Source organism: Nanorana parkeri, unplaced genomic scaffold, assembly GCF_000935625.1.
Source record: "Nanorana parkeri isolate BGI_ZX_2015 unplaced genomic scaffold, ASM93562v1 scaffold241, whole genome shotgun sequence".
Taxonomy (NCBI): Eukaryota; Metazoa; Chordata; class Amphibia; order Anura; family Dicroglossidae; genus Nanorana; species Nanorana parkeri.
The window spans coordinates 1,601,799-1,617,528 of NW_017306509.1; the positions used below are offsets into that span (position 1 = coordinate 1,601,799).

General features: G+C 38.9%; 1 protein-coding gene across 1 annotated transcript in view; it reads right to left on the reverse strand.

Moving 5' to 3' along the window:
* Nucleotides 1-15,730, reverse strand: part of IFT74 (intraflagellar transport 74) — a 97,480-nt gene that overhangs the window by 32,449 nt on the left and 49,301 nt on the right. Inside the window, exons 9-13 of the mRNA XM_018556538.1 lie at nt 13,311-13,449; nt 10,909-10,971; nt 6,159-6,302; nt 3,991-4,031; nt 560-639 (exon numbers count right to left, since the gene is read on the reverse strand). Of these exons, the coding sequence (XP_018412040.1) occupies nt 560-639; nt 3,991-4,031; nt 6,159-6,302; nt 10,909-10,971; nt 13,311-13,449 (467 nt within the window). The remainder of the gene's footprint in view (nt 1-559; nt 640-3,990; nt 4,032-6,158; nt 6,303-10,908; nt 10,972-13,310; nt 13,450-15,730) is intronic.

The window sequence follows — 15,730 nt, forward strand, 5'->3', positions numbered from 1 at the left end:
TTTTGCTTTAATCACTTCAAGATCAATTGATTTGTTACAATCTATGTGGCTGTTGTTTATTGGTCACAGGATATTCCTTCATTTTGTATAAATATCCTGAAAGATTTCCTTTTTTTTTCTTTCACTGCTGTTTGAGAATGAAACTGAGAAATGTATAGGTTGTTATAGTCCACAAATACGCAGAATTTTCTACACAGTATAGGATATAGTGTAAACACTATTTCTGATTGAAAAACAGATATCAGAGATTGTTGTGTCAACTGGCAATGAGCAGCTGAATGTTCCAAGCAATTGTGTTTCACAAAGGCGGCTGGTGAATGTGCGGCAAATGCCTTCGTAAATGTGACCCAGACAATGTTTTTTTGACACTTTTATACATGAGGGCTGTTATAACACAAAATCAGAAATGCTGAAGAAAGTACATTATATAAATAGGAATTGTAACATCAATCATCGATAAGCATAGCAACACCAGTATCTAAGTAACCTGTACAGAACTTATTTAATCCTAGTCTAGTGTCTACACATTCAGTGTCTATATATCAAAATAAAATGGTACCCTGGTGCTCTTCCAAGTCCATATCCAGCCTTCCCAGTTCTTCGCTGAGTTGCTTAGCCCTTTCCTTTATATCTGTTAACCTGTTGATAATAGGAGTGTAAAAATAAGTGAAATTCAAAAATAATGCTGCATTTCATCTGTGCTTTATGCAACAACTTACAATGTAACTGCTAAGGCATTATTTTCATGTTTGAATTAAAACAGTTGAGCTATTTTCGTTCAAAGAAAAATTCATGAAAACACTGATATGACAGAAGTCATTTAGTAATTTAATATTAGTAACCAGTTAAGCTCTTCGGGCGTGTCCCATACGCACAGGCATTGAAAAGGTAAAAACTAGCTTATGGCAGTAGCTATGAGTTTTTGCTCTACCTTTCACAGCAGGTAAAGTGATCTGGGCAATTGTAGAGTGGAAGTTGAGTAATTAAATAAATAAATACATAATAATAAACAAAAAAATTAAAAGCACATACAAACGCAATATACAGACGAGTATGTAAGCTTAGGTTGTGCAACATTTGTTGGGTATGGTCATGCATGGTGGAGTTAGAGAAATAAATGTAGGTCCCTCATTTATGATTAACTCTAACCTTATAGCTGTAAAGGCATTTTAAGAGTAGCCCATTCAGGTAACATTCTTTTTTCCATTTTGCGGGCGCATGCAGTTTGGCATATTTGAATCTCTTTGCACAATACAAGCTCATCTTTTATTGTGTACAAAAATTATACTATGTTTGTATGTACTAAAATTCGTTTTAGTGTATATTTGTCTGCAAATATAGATTTGATAAATAGTTACACAAATATTGTGTTAGATAAAAGATTGCAACTATCACATTTTTTATTCTACAGGGTCTCTGCTTTCAGAAAATATATATTGTTCTGGGGGTTTTAAGAAATTTCCCAGCCAAAAAACACATTTTAATGTGTGCAAAAAATGCTCTAGTGATTACATTTCCGCAAGCATTTGAATCTGCAGCCACGTGTAATTTTCCAAAACTGTCCAAACGTTTAGAGAGGAACTTTACCCATTTTTAAAAAATAACAACCAATGCACCTTTAAAAAAACACATACTTCTAGAAAATTGCCAGCTTTTTATTTTTTGTATACCTTGTGTTTCTTTTCTTCCCCAGTACTCTGACAGTGGCCATTTTAACTAAGAGCAGGTTACTAGATCTCTCTTTACTTCCTGGAACTCTGACACATGTCACTGGGACATGTGACCATGCACATCATCTCAGGGAGGATAATGCCTTTCCCTGAGATCTCAAGAAATTACAGATGAAATTTCTCAGCAATGCTCTGCTGATGTAACCTTCCCAGGATGCAATGATTGGGCACAATTACATAATTTGTACCTAAACGGACCAGGAATTGGCTAAAGTCTACTTGTAAGTAAAATAAAAATATGTTTGTTTAGCTAATGAATGTAATATGATCTCATATCAGCATGCAGAGCTGAATGCTGACGTGATTTTTAGTGAAAGGGGGTAAAGGTCCACTTAAAGTTGTTGTAATAATGGCAATAGTATAATGTCTGGGTATAAACTGCCCAAAATTGATACGACATATATAACTGATAATAAACTACAAAATGGCTTGTTATTAACAAAATGTCCTTTTGCATTTCAGTCTGTGGCCAGATTTGATTTACCAAAACCCTCCAAAGTTGCAACTCTCCTTCTTGCCACCACAACAAAAAAAACACTGTGTTCACTATTGCCCAACAAGTCCATCTCGCTGTTCATGCAACTGTATTGAACATTTTCAAAGAAGCCCAAGGTCAAATTGCAGGCATCACATGCAAAAATAGAATTTTTGTACTCACTGTAAAATCCTTTTCTCTGTGATCATTGAAGGACACAGCCAAATCTTCAGTTAATGAAAGTGTTATACCACCACCTGAAGGAGAAGGACACTAGGCAGAAAAAAACGATGCACTTTCCTTGAGGCGGCTCCGGCTGTTGGCTTGACCCCCCATCTGCTAGAGGCAGCTCAGTTATTCACAAACTGGTAGAACAAAGGCACAGACAATCTCCACAGGGGAGGAAGTTTGTCCTTCAATGAACGTATGGTGAGTACAAAAAAAATCCTATTTTCTCTTCTGTTCACTGAAGGACACAGCTGACATCTTCATTTAATGGAATGGATGTCCCAAAGCAGTGTGAGCTGAGGGGTAGGAAACCCAAGAAGAAGAAAAAAAGTACCCACACATATTAATTGGCTGCCTGTAGCCTTTTACGGCAAAAACAGGCACCCACAGAAACATCAACCTTAAAAAAGCGAGTAACCGTGTGCACCAAAGACCAATTGGCTGCATTACAAAATGAGCTGCTTCTTGCAGATGCGGAGTTAGGCCACCAGCAGGGGCCCCCGCCATGGCTCCAGTGCTTCGCTTTTTTCTGCCTAGCGTCCTACTCCTGCAGGTGGCAGCATAACCCTTTGGCTTTGTCTTCCATTAAATGGAAGAAAAAATAGTTTTACTTTTTTGGTGAGATATTGTCAAAGAACTTGTACACATAAAGGAATACCAAGGCTGCAGATTTTCTTACAAGACTAAGACTAATCAAGTGATTATAGTTAAGGTAGACCCTCTCTTTCAGCAGTCACTGTAAGAAAGTCTCGACATGTTCTACAGCATTATCTACAGAACAGAAGTGGGTAAAGATGTGCAGCACATTTTCTAATGTCCTGGTTCACACCTAGGCGATTTGCAGCAGTTGGAAACAAGCTTTTAAACGCCCAACACAAGAAATCCCATGATTTATCTTAGAGAGTTCAATGTAAACGCAAGAAAACGTGCGGTAGAAGCATGACGCACATTTTGATGCGCGTTTTTGCCCGCAATGTATCTTTAGCTTGCCTAGGTATGAACCCAGCCTTAAACTCTTATATTGAAATATTCATAGTTCCTCTGAACAGCATGTTTTTTTTTCTTAGACGCTACATTAGACTGTCTTTCTTTTAAGTTGTTTTTTTTATCCTTTTATCTTGTCTTTTCACTGTATTTTTTTTTTATATCAAGAGTGTTAGGTTTTTTGCTCTCAGAGATGGCAGAGATATGGGGCAAATGTAATGGACTCAGGAGAGCTCAATCTAACTCAAAGCTTCAAACTCCTTATCTCCAGAAACAAAACTAGATCAGAGATGAGTTGTATACAGACTCTAAATACATTTGTATGTTCAAACATCAATAAAATGTTTTGCTGAATCTGTTCAGGAACAGCAGCACCCCGTGGTTTTACAGCATGAGGTAATTAGAATTTGACAGCATGCATGTATGCAGTTCACAAACCAGAACGGTTTATATTACAGCATATTTATTTTTACAGGGCAAGAGTTTGCAATTAGAATAATATCACAGTCTGGGAATTGCTATAATTACAATATCGTACATCAACTTGCAGATTCAAAAGTATAAAACACTTACTGTCGCTCCATGCTTGCTATCTCTTGATTATCTTCTTTGACCTATTAAAAACAATTCAAGAAAAGGAAATACATTTTGTTTTTTAGTATTGCTGAGTTTACGTTAAAAAATGGAAACTTAAACAATGCAATCATTATGTAGCAGTTGGAATTCCAAATAGTTTGCAGCACAGCCACCATTGGATGGTATGTTCCCTTTAAAGGGTGTTTTTAAAACACTGTTTTATAGTCAAACATTGCTGCAGGTTGAATTTGTATGTTGGCTGATGGTCCTAACAAAATGAGGGGATGCATGGAAACTCCTTTGTCAAAATACTTCAGAGTACTAATAAACATTTATTTGTTGGTGATTTAAGATATAGGGAAGCTTGAAAAAGATAGTGTTACTGTGCCTTTAACCCTTTCCCTGCCACCGCCGTAAGGCATAAAGCGGAACAAAACTGTTCCCAGCTGGCCAGCTCAGTATGCCTTACGGCGGTGGCATTTACAGTTCTGCTATAAGCTCATGGTCTTTAGCGACCATGAACTTATAGTAGAACTGTTCCCCGGGCTCACAAGCCGCTGATGACCGCTAGTCACAAAAATACCAGGCGCCCCACCTCCACCGCTGGCATCTGGAGCCTCTCATCTCTGTGTCTCCATGGATCCCCGCTGCTGTCCCCCGCTTGTAGGGACTGTGGCAGCGGGGATCCGAAAAAAAATCTCCGATTTGGGGGAGCGAGAGTGGCGGCTGGCGGGGAGAAGTCGCAAGTTTCAGGATGGCCGAGCGTTGAGGGGAGCGGAGCCGCCGTCATCCTGTCAGTTTCCGGATGACAGCGGCTCTGTGCGTGGCCGAGCGGGGGATCGATAAATACCATTGATATTTAACGATCCTCTGTGCAGCACAAACACTAGAGTGATCGTCTGATGTAAATAACTGGGGACACATAGTACTATGTGTCCCCAGTTATGAATGAACAGGATGTGATTTACATCACTTCCTGTTCATTCACGATTTTTTTCAACAGGGAGAAGCACTCCCTATGGAGGCTTCTCCCCATTCAGAAACTGGATGATAGTAAATATTTTACTATCAGCAGTTTCTGAATGAATGGGAAGCCTCAGTACTGAGTGCTTCCCATTCATTGAGTGCTGGGGCAGGCTGCAGAAAAAGAAATTGAGGACTCTGTGTCCTCAATTTCTTTTCAATTTCAAAAGGAAAATGTCAGGGGTCTCTTTAGACCCCAGATATTTCACTGTAGCCCCCCAACAGTAAAAAAAAAATTATTTAATTTTTTTTTTAAAATGTAAAAAAATAATAATAATAAAAAAGCACAACCCTTTCTCCCCCCATACACATAACATACACTTGCACCATATTGTGGTGTACGCCATGCACTCCAGTGCGTTGTTAGAACGCATCACAGTGCATGATTTAAAAAAATGTTTTTAACTGTGGCAGTGCATGGCCATGCGTTGTGATACCTTGTGTTGCAATTAAATATACGCCTGTGTTATTTTATCACAACACCAACACAGCACAAAAACGATACTTTTTTTAACATAAGTTGGTTATTTACAGTTTTTGAGTACCTTCATTTTTTGTAGTTCCCAATTTGCTAATATTTGTTATTTATTAACTCAATACAGTTTTTTATCTTTTAGATTTAGTCAGAATTTTTTTTTTCCGGCACTGATACTGATTTTAGTGCTTTATCAATTGAATTGTGTATTTTTATCGGTTTAATATTAATTTGAGAAACATTTGCGCAATTATCGCACGGCCTACAAATTTAGTAGCACCATCTTTTTATTCTACCGGGCCTGCGCTTTCATAAAATATATGGTTTGGGGGGTCTTTTACAAACGCTGGCAACGCAGCAGTTGAAAATCAAATCAAAGGAAAAATTGCAAAAATGGCGTGGCCAGCTGAGGTGCAAAATGTTCCGGAGGGCTTGGCAGCGAAAGAGTTAATAGTAACAATTTTTTATAAAATATTAATAGGAGCTTTCATACAAACTCAAACCATATATTTGAATGTTCTGAACCATAATCTAATAAAGTTGTTGCTTGATGATTAATAACAAGTCAGTCTAGCTTACAGCTCCATGTCATCATTATTGATTTTAGCAGCATTTCATAAATTGTGTTTTGTGACTCGATTACATTAGCCTAGCTACTTAAAAGTACCTGTTTTAATAATTTCTCCCTCTCTTCTTGTGGAGTTCCCATGCCCTTGTCTTCTGCAATAGCTTGGTCCCGACGAGCCTCCAAATTGTGCAGCTTCTCATAAAGCAGTACCGCCTCCTGTTTAATATGGGAATGTGCAATTTCCTAGAGAAAAACAAAAAAAGTGAGTTACCCCATGTAGGTTTTAATATGTCTTAATAAATTATGGTGACCATGATAAAGATGCACTCTAAAAGGCGAGTTAGAAAATGAAAGTAGACATATGATATGAAGGGAACACAATGGCTTCAGGCATGTGTTATTACAAAACAGAGCATCTCAGAACTTTGTATACAAAATAGCACGACATAAACATAATCACTCGGCTTGACAGCATTAAAGGAGAACTATGAGATGAGTGATTTCCACTCACCTCATAGTTCTAAGCCGACCTGTGACAATGAGACTGTCACAGGTCGGCTCAGTAGATCGGGAGGTGAGGGAAAACATACCGGGTTCACTCACCTCTCGATCCTGTCACGGCTCTCTGCCGTGACAGGGGGAGGGGCTGGATTCCCCTCTCCCCGCTCCGATCTGCCAGCGCTGACTGGCGGAACGGACGGGGGAGGGGGCGGGTACAGCTGGCTCTGCCTCTAGGTAGGCAGAGCCAGCTGTCACTCACGCAGCTGGGCGGATCTCGACATCGATGCCGGGATCCGCTCCTTGCTGCGGCGTCTCAGTATACTGCGAGCTGTAGCTCGCGGTATACTGAGCTTAGGGTAACGGGAGGACGCTAGTTTGTGTCCTCCCGTTACCCCAAGGAGAACTATGGGGAAAAACACTGACCCCATAGTTCTCCTTTAAATAAATCCATAAAGTGAGACGTGATAACATGTGATAGAAAAATATACTGGTCAGAGAACCCTGTTTTTGTCTAAGGAGGAGACCAATCTTCTATATTAGAAGGGCAGGACAAAGCCACTCCCTGCATCTAGTGTTGCCTTTGGCCAGTAGATGCAAAGACTGGTGACCACTGACCACCAAGACTGGCTATCACTGACTGACACAGGCACACGTTATAATGGAGATAGAAACTGACCACCAGTGAACACAGGCAGTGACCATTACTGGTTATACAGACTGACAACCACTGGGTGAAGAAAATGATGAACACTAAACTCAAGGGCAGGCCACACATACACCACTATAGCGCTCTATGGTGCTCACTCCTTGACTGTAGTGGTAGTAAGGTGGTATGCATTCCCTGACTTCAGTGAAGTTAATATGGTGGTCACTTTATAAAGTGGCCACCACATTAATTTCACTGAAGTCAGGGAATGCATACCACCTTACTACCGCTACAGTCACAGAGTGAGCACCATTAAAATCACCATTAATCCCAGAGAATGTCAACCAAGGTATTCCCATTTAATCTAGAAAATATCATCTAAAAAAACTTTGTTTCTCCACTCATTAAAGTGACACTAGACTCAGGAGTTAAATCTTAAAAATGCATTCAAGTACCTTAATTATTAACAAAAATGTATCTTATTTGTATATCACTCGGCTGTAGATCCTCAAATCATATCTGAATTGGTGCAGACACTGTCCTTCCTTCTGGAGGGTGACTACTTTTGTTCCCCATGATCCCTGTGTGTGTTATAAAGTAGTCCCCGGCTCCAAGCTCACTCCTGTGATGGACTACAATCTCAATATAAATTAGTAGACTAATTGTGAGATTGTAGTCCATCACAGGAGTGAGCTTGAAGCGGTGGCTACTTTACAACACACACAGGGACCATGGGGAACAAAAGTAGCCACCCTGCAGAAGGAAGGACAGTGTCGGCACCAATTCAGAGATGATTTGAGGATCTACAGCCGAGCGATACACAAATAAGATACATTTTTGTTAACAGTTTAAGGTACTTGAATGTATTCTTACGATTTAAGTCCTGAGTTAAGCATCACTTTAATTTTCTGGCCTCCAGCTATTAAAGCTGGCTCCTCCTTTAGGACAAGCTTGCCAAGCACTGGATATCACCACCATACACATGAGCAATAAGATATGAATCTAAACTTATAGCAGAATTGCATTACATTGCTGAATACACAGCTAAATTACAAAATTGGGAATTGTTTTACTAGCTAAAATATTTACTTGCAGTCATTTTATAACTAAAATTTCCCCCCAGACAATACAGCCAGGTACAGCAGATAATACATTATGACAACACTTCAGTGTAAGATTTATATAATAAGCTGAAGATGCTACCTTCACTGTCTGACCCAGACATTCCTTGTAATTCTCTATGTTGTTTAGTCTGTAGCAGTATTATTTGTGCAGACTGCACAGAGATTACCATTCCTCCCTTTTACACACTCTAAAGTTTTGTGAGGCTTCATACACACACTACAGCCCACTGGTGGGGAAGAGGGAGATAGCTGACATCACACGAGCAACAGAGGAAGTTTGCAGGATGTGAACTGCGTTGACAGCTTGGCATGCCAAGGTGACTCACTGGATGAGATGGACGGTGCCAGGCTATCTACACAACATTTTTACTTGTTTTACTTACTTTAGACAGCTAGGTAGGCTAAATAAGATCATTGTTTTCCATTCAATGTCAACCTCAAGGAATCTTTTTCATTTCTTGCAGTGTGTTTTTTAACTGTTGTATATGCACTACCATGAATACATGTGGAAACTACGGAAGAGCCCTGGGGCCATGCTAAAAAAAATATGAAACATAATTCTGTGTTTAAAAGTCAGAATTCTGAGTTTAAAAGTCAGAATCTGAGATTAAAAGTATGAATTCTGACTTTTAATCTCAGAATTCTGTTTTTAAAATTCTGAGTTTGAAACTCAGAATTTTTGCTTCCAAACACAGGATTCTGACATTTAAACACAGAATTATGACTTTCAAACACATCATTTTGACTTTTAAACACAGAATTATGTTTCATTTTTTTTAGCATGGCCCCAGGGCTCTTCCGTAGGAAACTGCACCTAAATGCAGCTAGAAGAAAAAAAATTTAAAGCAACCTCTCAAAAACGCCCAAATATCAACTATGCTGAAAGGCTAAATTATTAGAGCATACCTGAAGTCAGATAAAAGCTAGTAAAGCTCCACTAGTACACAGCAGCAGCACCTGGTGCCAGTGTGTCAGCTTAAAATGATGAAACCTGCTATAGTAAGCAAATTTCAACCAACTCAATAGCGAAATAATGGTGCCAAACCTTTTAATGCCTCACTAGGGGCCATCCATTACACTAATGGGCCAATAGCAAGTGGGAGAGGGCAGAGCCAAGCTTCTTAACCATTCAATTAGTCAAACTTAGCCTACCAGAGCACTCTGGGTTTCAAAACTCCTGTTTTCGCCTCTTAAGAAGAAAGCTGAAGAAACAAAGACACCTGAAAGTACCTACAATATCGCAGAGCTTTTTTTAAAATCTGGTTAGCATTATGTATTTGTACTTGCTTAAAAATCCTTCCTAGCTTCCCCCTATTTAATATTAAGAAGCAATGTGTGGATTTAGTGTTTACCATAATTAATTCTGTCTATACTGTGCTGGCAGATCTTATTATCAGCTCTAAATAACATTTGAACATTGTCTGTCCTAACAAAGGGTTTGAGATCTAGAAGCATTGTATGTCAATGAGAGGAAATTCAGTGTGTCCCTGGTCTTTCTATGGGGAAAATTTTAACTTATGGAGTGCTGGTGACCTATTTTCTTCATTTCTATGGGGAAAGACTCCCTTTCAAACTGTTCAGAGCAGCTTGCAGTCTTCACAAAGGCCTCCGCCAAACAAAAATCTTAAAAGGTAAGAAAAAAAATATTTTTAGGTATGCTGTGTAAATGGAAACACATTAGAAAAAACATATAGTGGAGTCTTCTCAAATGTGACTGCAAAAGTAGAAATACAAGGTCATACGTATATATACGTCCTATACTAATGTGGGTAATACCAAGATCACAGCTGCTGCAGCAACTGTGATCTTGTTACCATTTTTTGCATTCACATACCAGAGCTTACTTGTATGGTTCTGAAAAGGGTGCCTCCCTGCCCCCTGATGGCTATCCTAAACTTCGCTGCCCCTCGTGTGGGCCCAAGACCAGCATAGCAGCTGCTGGAGGGTGATCAGCAAACTTCCATTGGTTGATTTCCCCTCCAGTTACTGAACTTGGAAGCAACAAGAATTTTGTCACTTCCAGGTTCAGGCTGTAATTTCTCCAGCTGCAGTGGCCAGAGAATAAGCTGGTGAAGCATGATCTGTGCTTCATCAGCTTATGTGCGTTCCATAGGTGACATCAAGAGTCTAATACACGCCTGATGTCTCCATTAGAAGGACCAGTCACTTCCTCTGTGCTATTGCATAGGGAGCTTGTTATCCTCCTATGTGATAACAATAAGGTTATGTGTAAAAAAAATAAAAAATTAAATTGAATATAAAAGTACATAGACATACAAATGACACTTGTGCCACACGTTACACATCTCTTAAAACTGTATACGTATAAAAAATTATACTGAATTTGGCTAAATTAACAGTCAATAAAGCTTAGTAAAGTGGAAGTCTGGACAAACTGGTTTCCTGCACTGAATCTTTTTCATTAAACACAGCCACCATTATGTCCAGCCCTGCAACTATGCTTAAATGAACGTTTTATGTTTGTACAAATGGGTACAGGAGTGCCCTCTAGTGAAAAGATCTCCATAAATAAAATAATTTGCTTTCAAAAGGCATTTCCTTCCAATTCAATACTTACAGCCTCCAAAGCCGCCTCCTTTTCAGCCAATGAGTCAAGTTCTTCCTGTTGAATCTCTAACTCCTACAGAGAACAAATAAAATAAAATTTTCCATATCAGCTACAAAAACCTCTCGGTCTGATGATATAAAATGTTAAAAAATAAATAACCCTCATATAAACAATATGATCAAGCAGGCATTGATTTGTATCGCCTTTTCTGAGAGTAGACAGTAAATCTGTGGTTACTTTTAAGCTACATTTTGCTGAATCTGTTTTTCTGCAAATGGATGCTTCTGAGACAGCAACTTGGATACAAAAATAACATAATGTATTGCTAAAACAACACAAACCTATTGATGTGACTACTGCATGATTACATTTATTCTGGGCAAAATACTGAAATCTCTTTTCATTTACAACGGGGCTGTTATGATCTTTTGTGTATGGAATAAGCTGATTACTATATTCAAATACAATCTGTTAAAGTCCAACTCCAGGCTATTTTTTACAAAAATTTTAAAAATGTCCCCTAGCAGGTTTTAAAAGAAAACAATAGCTGTGAGTGTGTAGCCCAGCACGTCTAGTGTTTTCAAATTAAAGTGATATTAAAGTCAAAAGTCGTTTAAGGAAATGCTGAATAAATCACTTAGAATGGATGCTGCGCTCCTTGATGTTTAAATGTTTTAGTTTCCTGCAGCTGGTCCCCTGAGCACTGGTCCTGATATCCTATTTTAGGGTGGCTCCTTTCCCTTTCCGGTCCCTATGAAGCCACCCTTGTGTGTGCTAGTAAACTGTGTGTTTAGATAAACACAAAGACACAGCAAGGTAAGATACTCCCCTCCTTACTGCTCCCACGTCCTTCTCTCTTCCCCAAACTAGTAGATGGACAGCTGCTGGAGACTGCACTGTCCCTTATGATCTTGTACTGGACAGGAAGTTCAGGGAACTGGAGCTGAGAGAGTTGGAGCAGTTTTGAAATATAATGGGAGGAATTTATCAAAACTGGAGCAGAAACAATCTGGAGCCACTGTGCATGGCAACCAATCAGCTTCTCTCTTCAGTTTGTTCAGTTAAGATTTGAAAATGAAAGAGAGAAGCTGTATGTTTGCCATGCACAGCTGCTCCAGATTTTGTCTGCTCCAGTTTTGATCAATTCCCTTCAATAACTGTAAGTCCTTGGGCAAAAATGTGAAGAAATACTTTGCTGGGCAATGTATATTTGTTTGATCTGGATTCATTATTGAAAAAAGTTTGAGAGTTTAATACTACTTTAAACAAGTGCTACCTATGTGCAAAACAGTGAAAAACATGGAGGAGTAATTGAAAATTGTTTAAGAACATTTTGCACTGGGCACTTTCTTTTTTAGGACACTATTTCAGAAGATGATGGATTTTTACAGAGAGTAATCATTTTTTATAACATGCACACTTTGATATTGTACTTGTACTGTATATATAACTAGAGGGGATTTTGATTGTTACAGTTTCAGTGTATAATTTGTGACAATTGTTGTTTGATGGTTTAAATACTTTTTGCACATAGTTAGCAATTATTAAAAAAGCTGGGATACACACACAGCTTGTATTCATTATCTTCACTGATAATAATAATAATAATAATTATTATTATTATACAGGATGTATATAGTGCAAACAGTTTACGCAGCGCTTTAAAATATAAGGAAGACATTACAATTAACAATACAATTTCAGTACTGAAAAATAATAAGTACAGCAGCTTAAATTAACAAGTTTAAGTTAAGCCAGGGAAGCACATAGGTAAATGAATTTTAAAAACTGTAAAATAAACAACCAGATCTGCATAACTGTAGCCAAATGTTGACATGAGTAGGTAAATAATATATATATAATGAAAGGATAAATATTGGATGAAGCAGTTGAAACAATGATTGGAAAGATTAGAAAGACTTCATTAGAGCTAGGTGGTCATAAACACAGGGATCTAATTATAAACAAATTGCAGGGCCATATAACCTGCAAATCTCTTTGTATATCTTCTTTTCAGGTCAAATAAAAGTTTTGGAAAGTACTGCATTATGGCCACTAGATGGAGCACAGGAAATAAGTATTTATGTCCTGTGCACCGCAGATTTACCTAGTGGCCATAGTGTGGTATTTTCCAGATATTACATTTGACCTGAAAAGAAAATAAACAAAGAAAGTTTGTTTTCCCTCCATTTGTACAGAACGAACATTAACAGGGCAAATTGCATTGTGAATTGTTAATAAATAGACCCCCCAATCTCACTTCAATACAACTTCCCTACATTATAACTTTAAGATGATTTGTACACATTTTGCAAGATTGCACAGTGGATTTGTTATGGCCAGCTGAGGATCAATTCTAACAATAATGTATCCTGTCAAATAAATCATTGTTTTTAATGTAGAAACTGCACCTTTAGAAGTTGCTCATTCTTTGCTTTTGTGGAAAAGTAAACAGCCTGTTTCTCCTCTGACATATTTTTTATAATGTTTTCGGCTGCTCGCTTCTCACGTTCAATGTCCTCCTCCACGCCTCGGATAAGATCTTCTTTCCTGCAAGAAGCATGCATGACGATTACATAACAATAAAGTAACTGAACATTGTGTTTACTAGTTCTTCAGCTATTTTCGGATATAGTCAGACACCTCAGAATAGCAAACGGATGGACTAGGCAACTTTCATTTTAATGACCACTATGGTTTACTCCTTATATTTGACCGATTTATGAAATACAAGGTCCTCACTATGCAGGATTTTGTTTGGCTGGCTTTAAATGGCCCGATTCAATGCTTGGAGAAGCTGTATTGTAGCCAAAGTTGTAAATTGGTGGATGGTGCCACCATACAAACATAGGAAACCAAGGATCTTCACCAGCACACCTTGGGCACGTGACAGCTGTTAATTTATGAGTATAAAAGGACAAGATTATCAGTATCTGATGGTGTGCTGGTGAACATCCTTATTTTCCTATGATTCAATGCCTGGACGATGGTCAGGCAATTAAAAAGTCCACTTCAGATGTCAACAATCGTTTTTGCAAACAGAATTTCCATCTTGTTAGGAAATCTCTGCACAACACAGCCAATCCTTCCCTTAGAAGTAGTAAGCCACACATATACAGCTTCAAGCTGTTGTGAGAGGTGCACAAATACAGTAGCATTGAGTTTGGTTGTGTTGCTAGCCAATCGCTGTAAACTGTTGCCAAACTGGGCCAATTCATGTACACGAGGGTGATTTTTGGTTCTACAAATAAAAATAGTTTGCTTACTTTGGTTGTACTCAAGGTTTCCAATAATCTTACAGTTTTAAAAGCCACATCTAACCACAGAGTTTACCACAGTTGTAGATGAATGGGAAAATTGTTACAACCTCTGTTTAGATTTATCGTATTTAAATTACTGTGCGAGTCACAGATGGGGAGATTTCTTCTCATGTCTTGAGCCTTTGGCACCCTGTCACAGTCTGAAACACAAAGTGTGACTGGGACAAGTAGTGGGGGAAAATGGGATCAAGGGCAGCAATAAATACCTGACATGAGTTCAATCCTTTTTACTCTGCTTAAAAATACTGTTATTGTAGCTGCTTGTGCTTGCAATGGAGAGAGCTGATCAAGCGTCAGAGTGATAAGAAGTAAAGGAAAATTGCCTCAAAAGGGCACATATAGGAATATAAATTTGGCAGAGATTCTAACCCTTCCAAACGCTAATTAAAAAAACTGAACTTGCCAACATTTGGGCTATACATGAAAAAAGAAATCCATCAGGTTGAAAAGCTCCTCCAAACCCCCCCCCCCAAAAAAAAAACAACATTAAACCACAACCCATTCCACATACCAAATGTCTATTGCAATTTTATACCTTCTTATATACTTTATAAAGTGCATATAAAGCATTTTTTTTAAAGTTTCGGATAGAGTGGTGAGAGGTTAGACCCTTTGTCAAGTTTTTATAGCTGTCAGTGTCTCTGCTGGGTAGCTTGACCCTCTTTATTTTTCCTTTCAAACATTGTCAGTGTGACAGAAACCCTTCATTTTCAATTTCTCACCAAAAAACAGATACATTTTCAAACAGGGATACCTGTTCCAGTACCAACTGGCTAAGAGGACAATACCCTTCACTGTGGAGTTTCTTCCTCTTACTTTGTGTCTTATTTCCAGGACAGGAAGTGAAAGGAGATCTCCCCAACAGGAGACAGCAAAAAAAAAAAAAAAGAACTGACGGAGGGTTAAAAAGAGAACTAAAGCCAAACCCTTTTTCTTTCTGCTTTTGTCCTCTTTTGGAGGAGTACATTTGTGCATGTACTCCTGTGACGCAAAGTCAGCATCTAACAGGCTACGGCACACCAAATGCTGACAATGTTGTCGGGATCCATCCCGTTCCTGATTGACAGCTGACTCTGCCTCGCCAGAGCCAGCTGTGCCTGCCCCCTCCCTTGTCTGCCCCTCCAGTGAGCACTGCAGAAACAGGGAGGGGGAACCCCTGCAGGGAGCGGTGTCAGAGTCACCGCTCTCTGCATGGAGAAGACCGTGAGCTGAGCGATCAGCAGTTACATAACCCCCTTTAGCTCTCGATCTATAGAGCTTGCATGTGACACCTGGCTCCAAGCATTAGGAAGACTACATTTTACTGTCCCAATACCCCTCCTTTAACCCCCTTATGCTATCGAAAGCTAAAAGTTATGGCTTTACATACACTTTAAAGTAGTATTAAAAGCTGGTGTTTTTTTACCTTAATGCATTATCTACATTGAGATAAAAAACGGCCAGTACCTTTTTGTGTTCCCTGTCCCCCTCCCCTCACACACTTACCTGTGTCACCACTGCCGGTCCCTGAA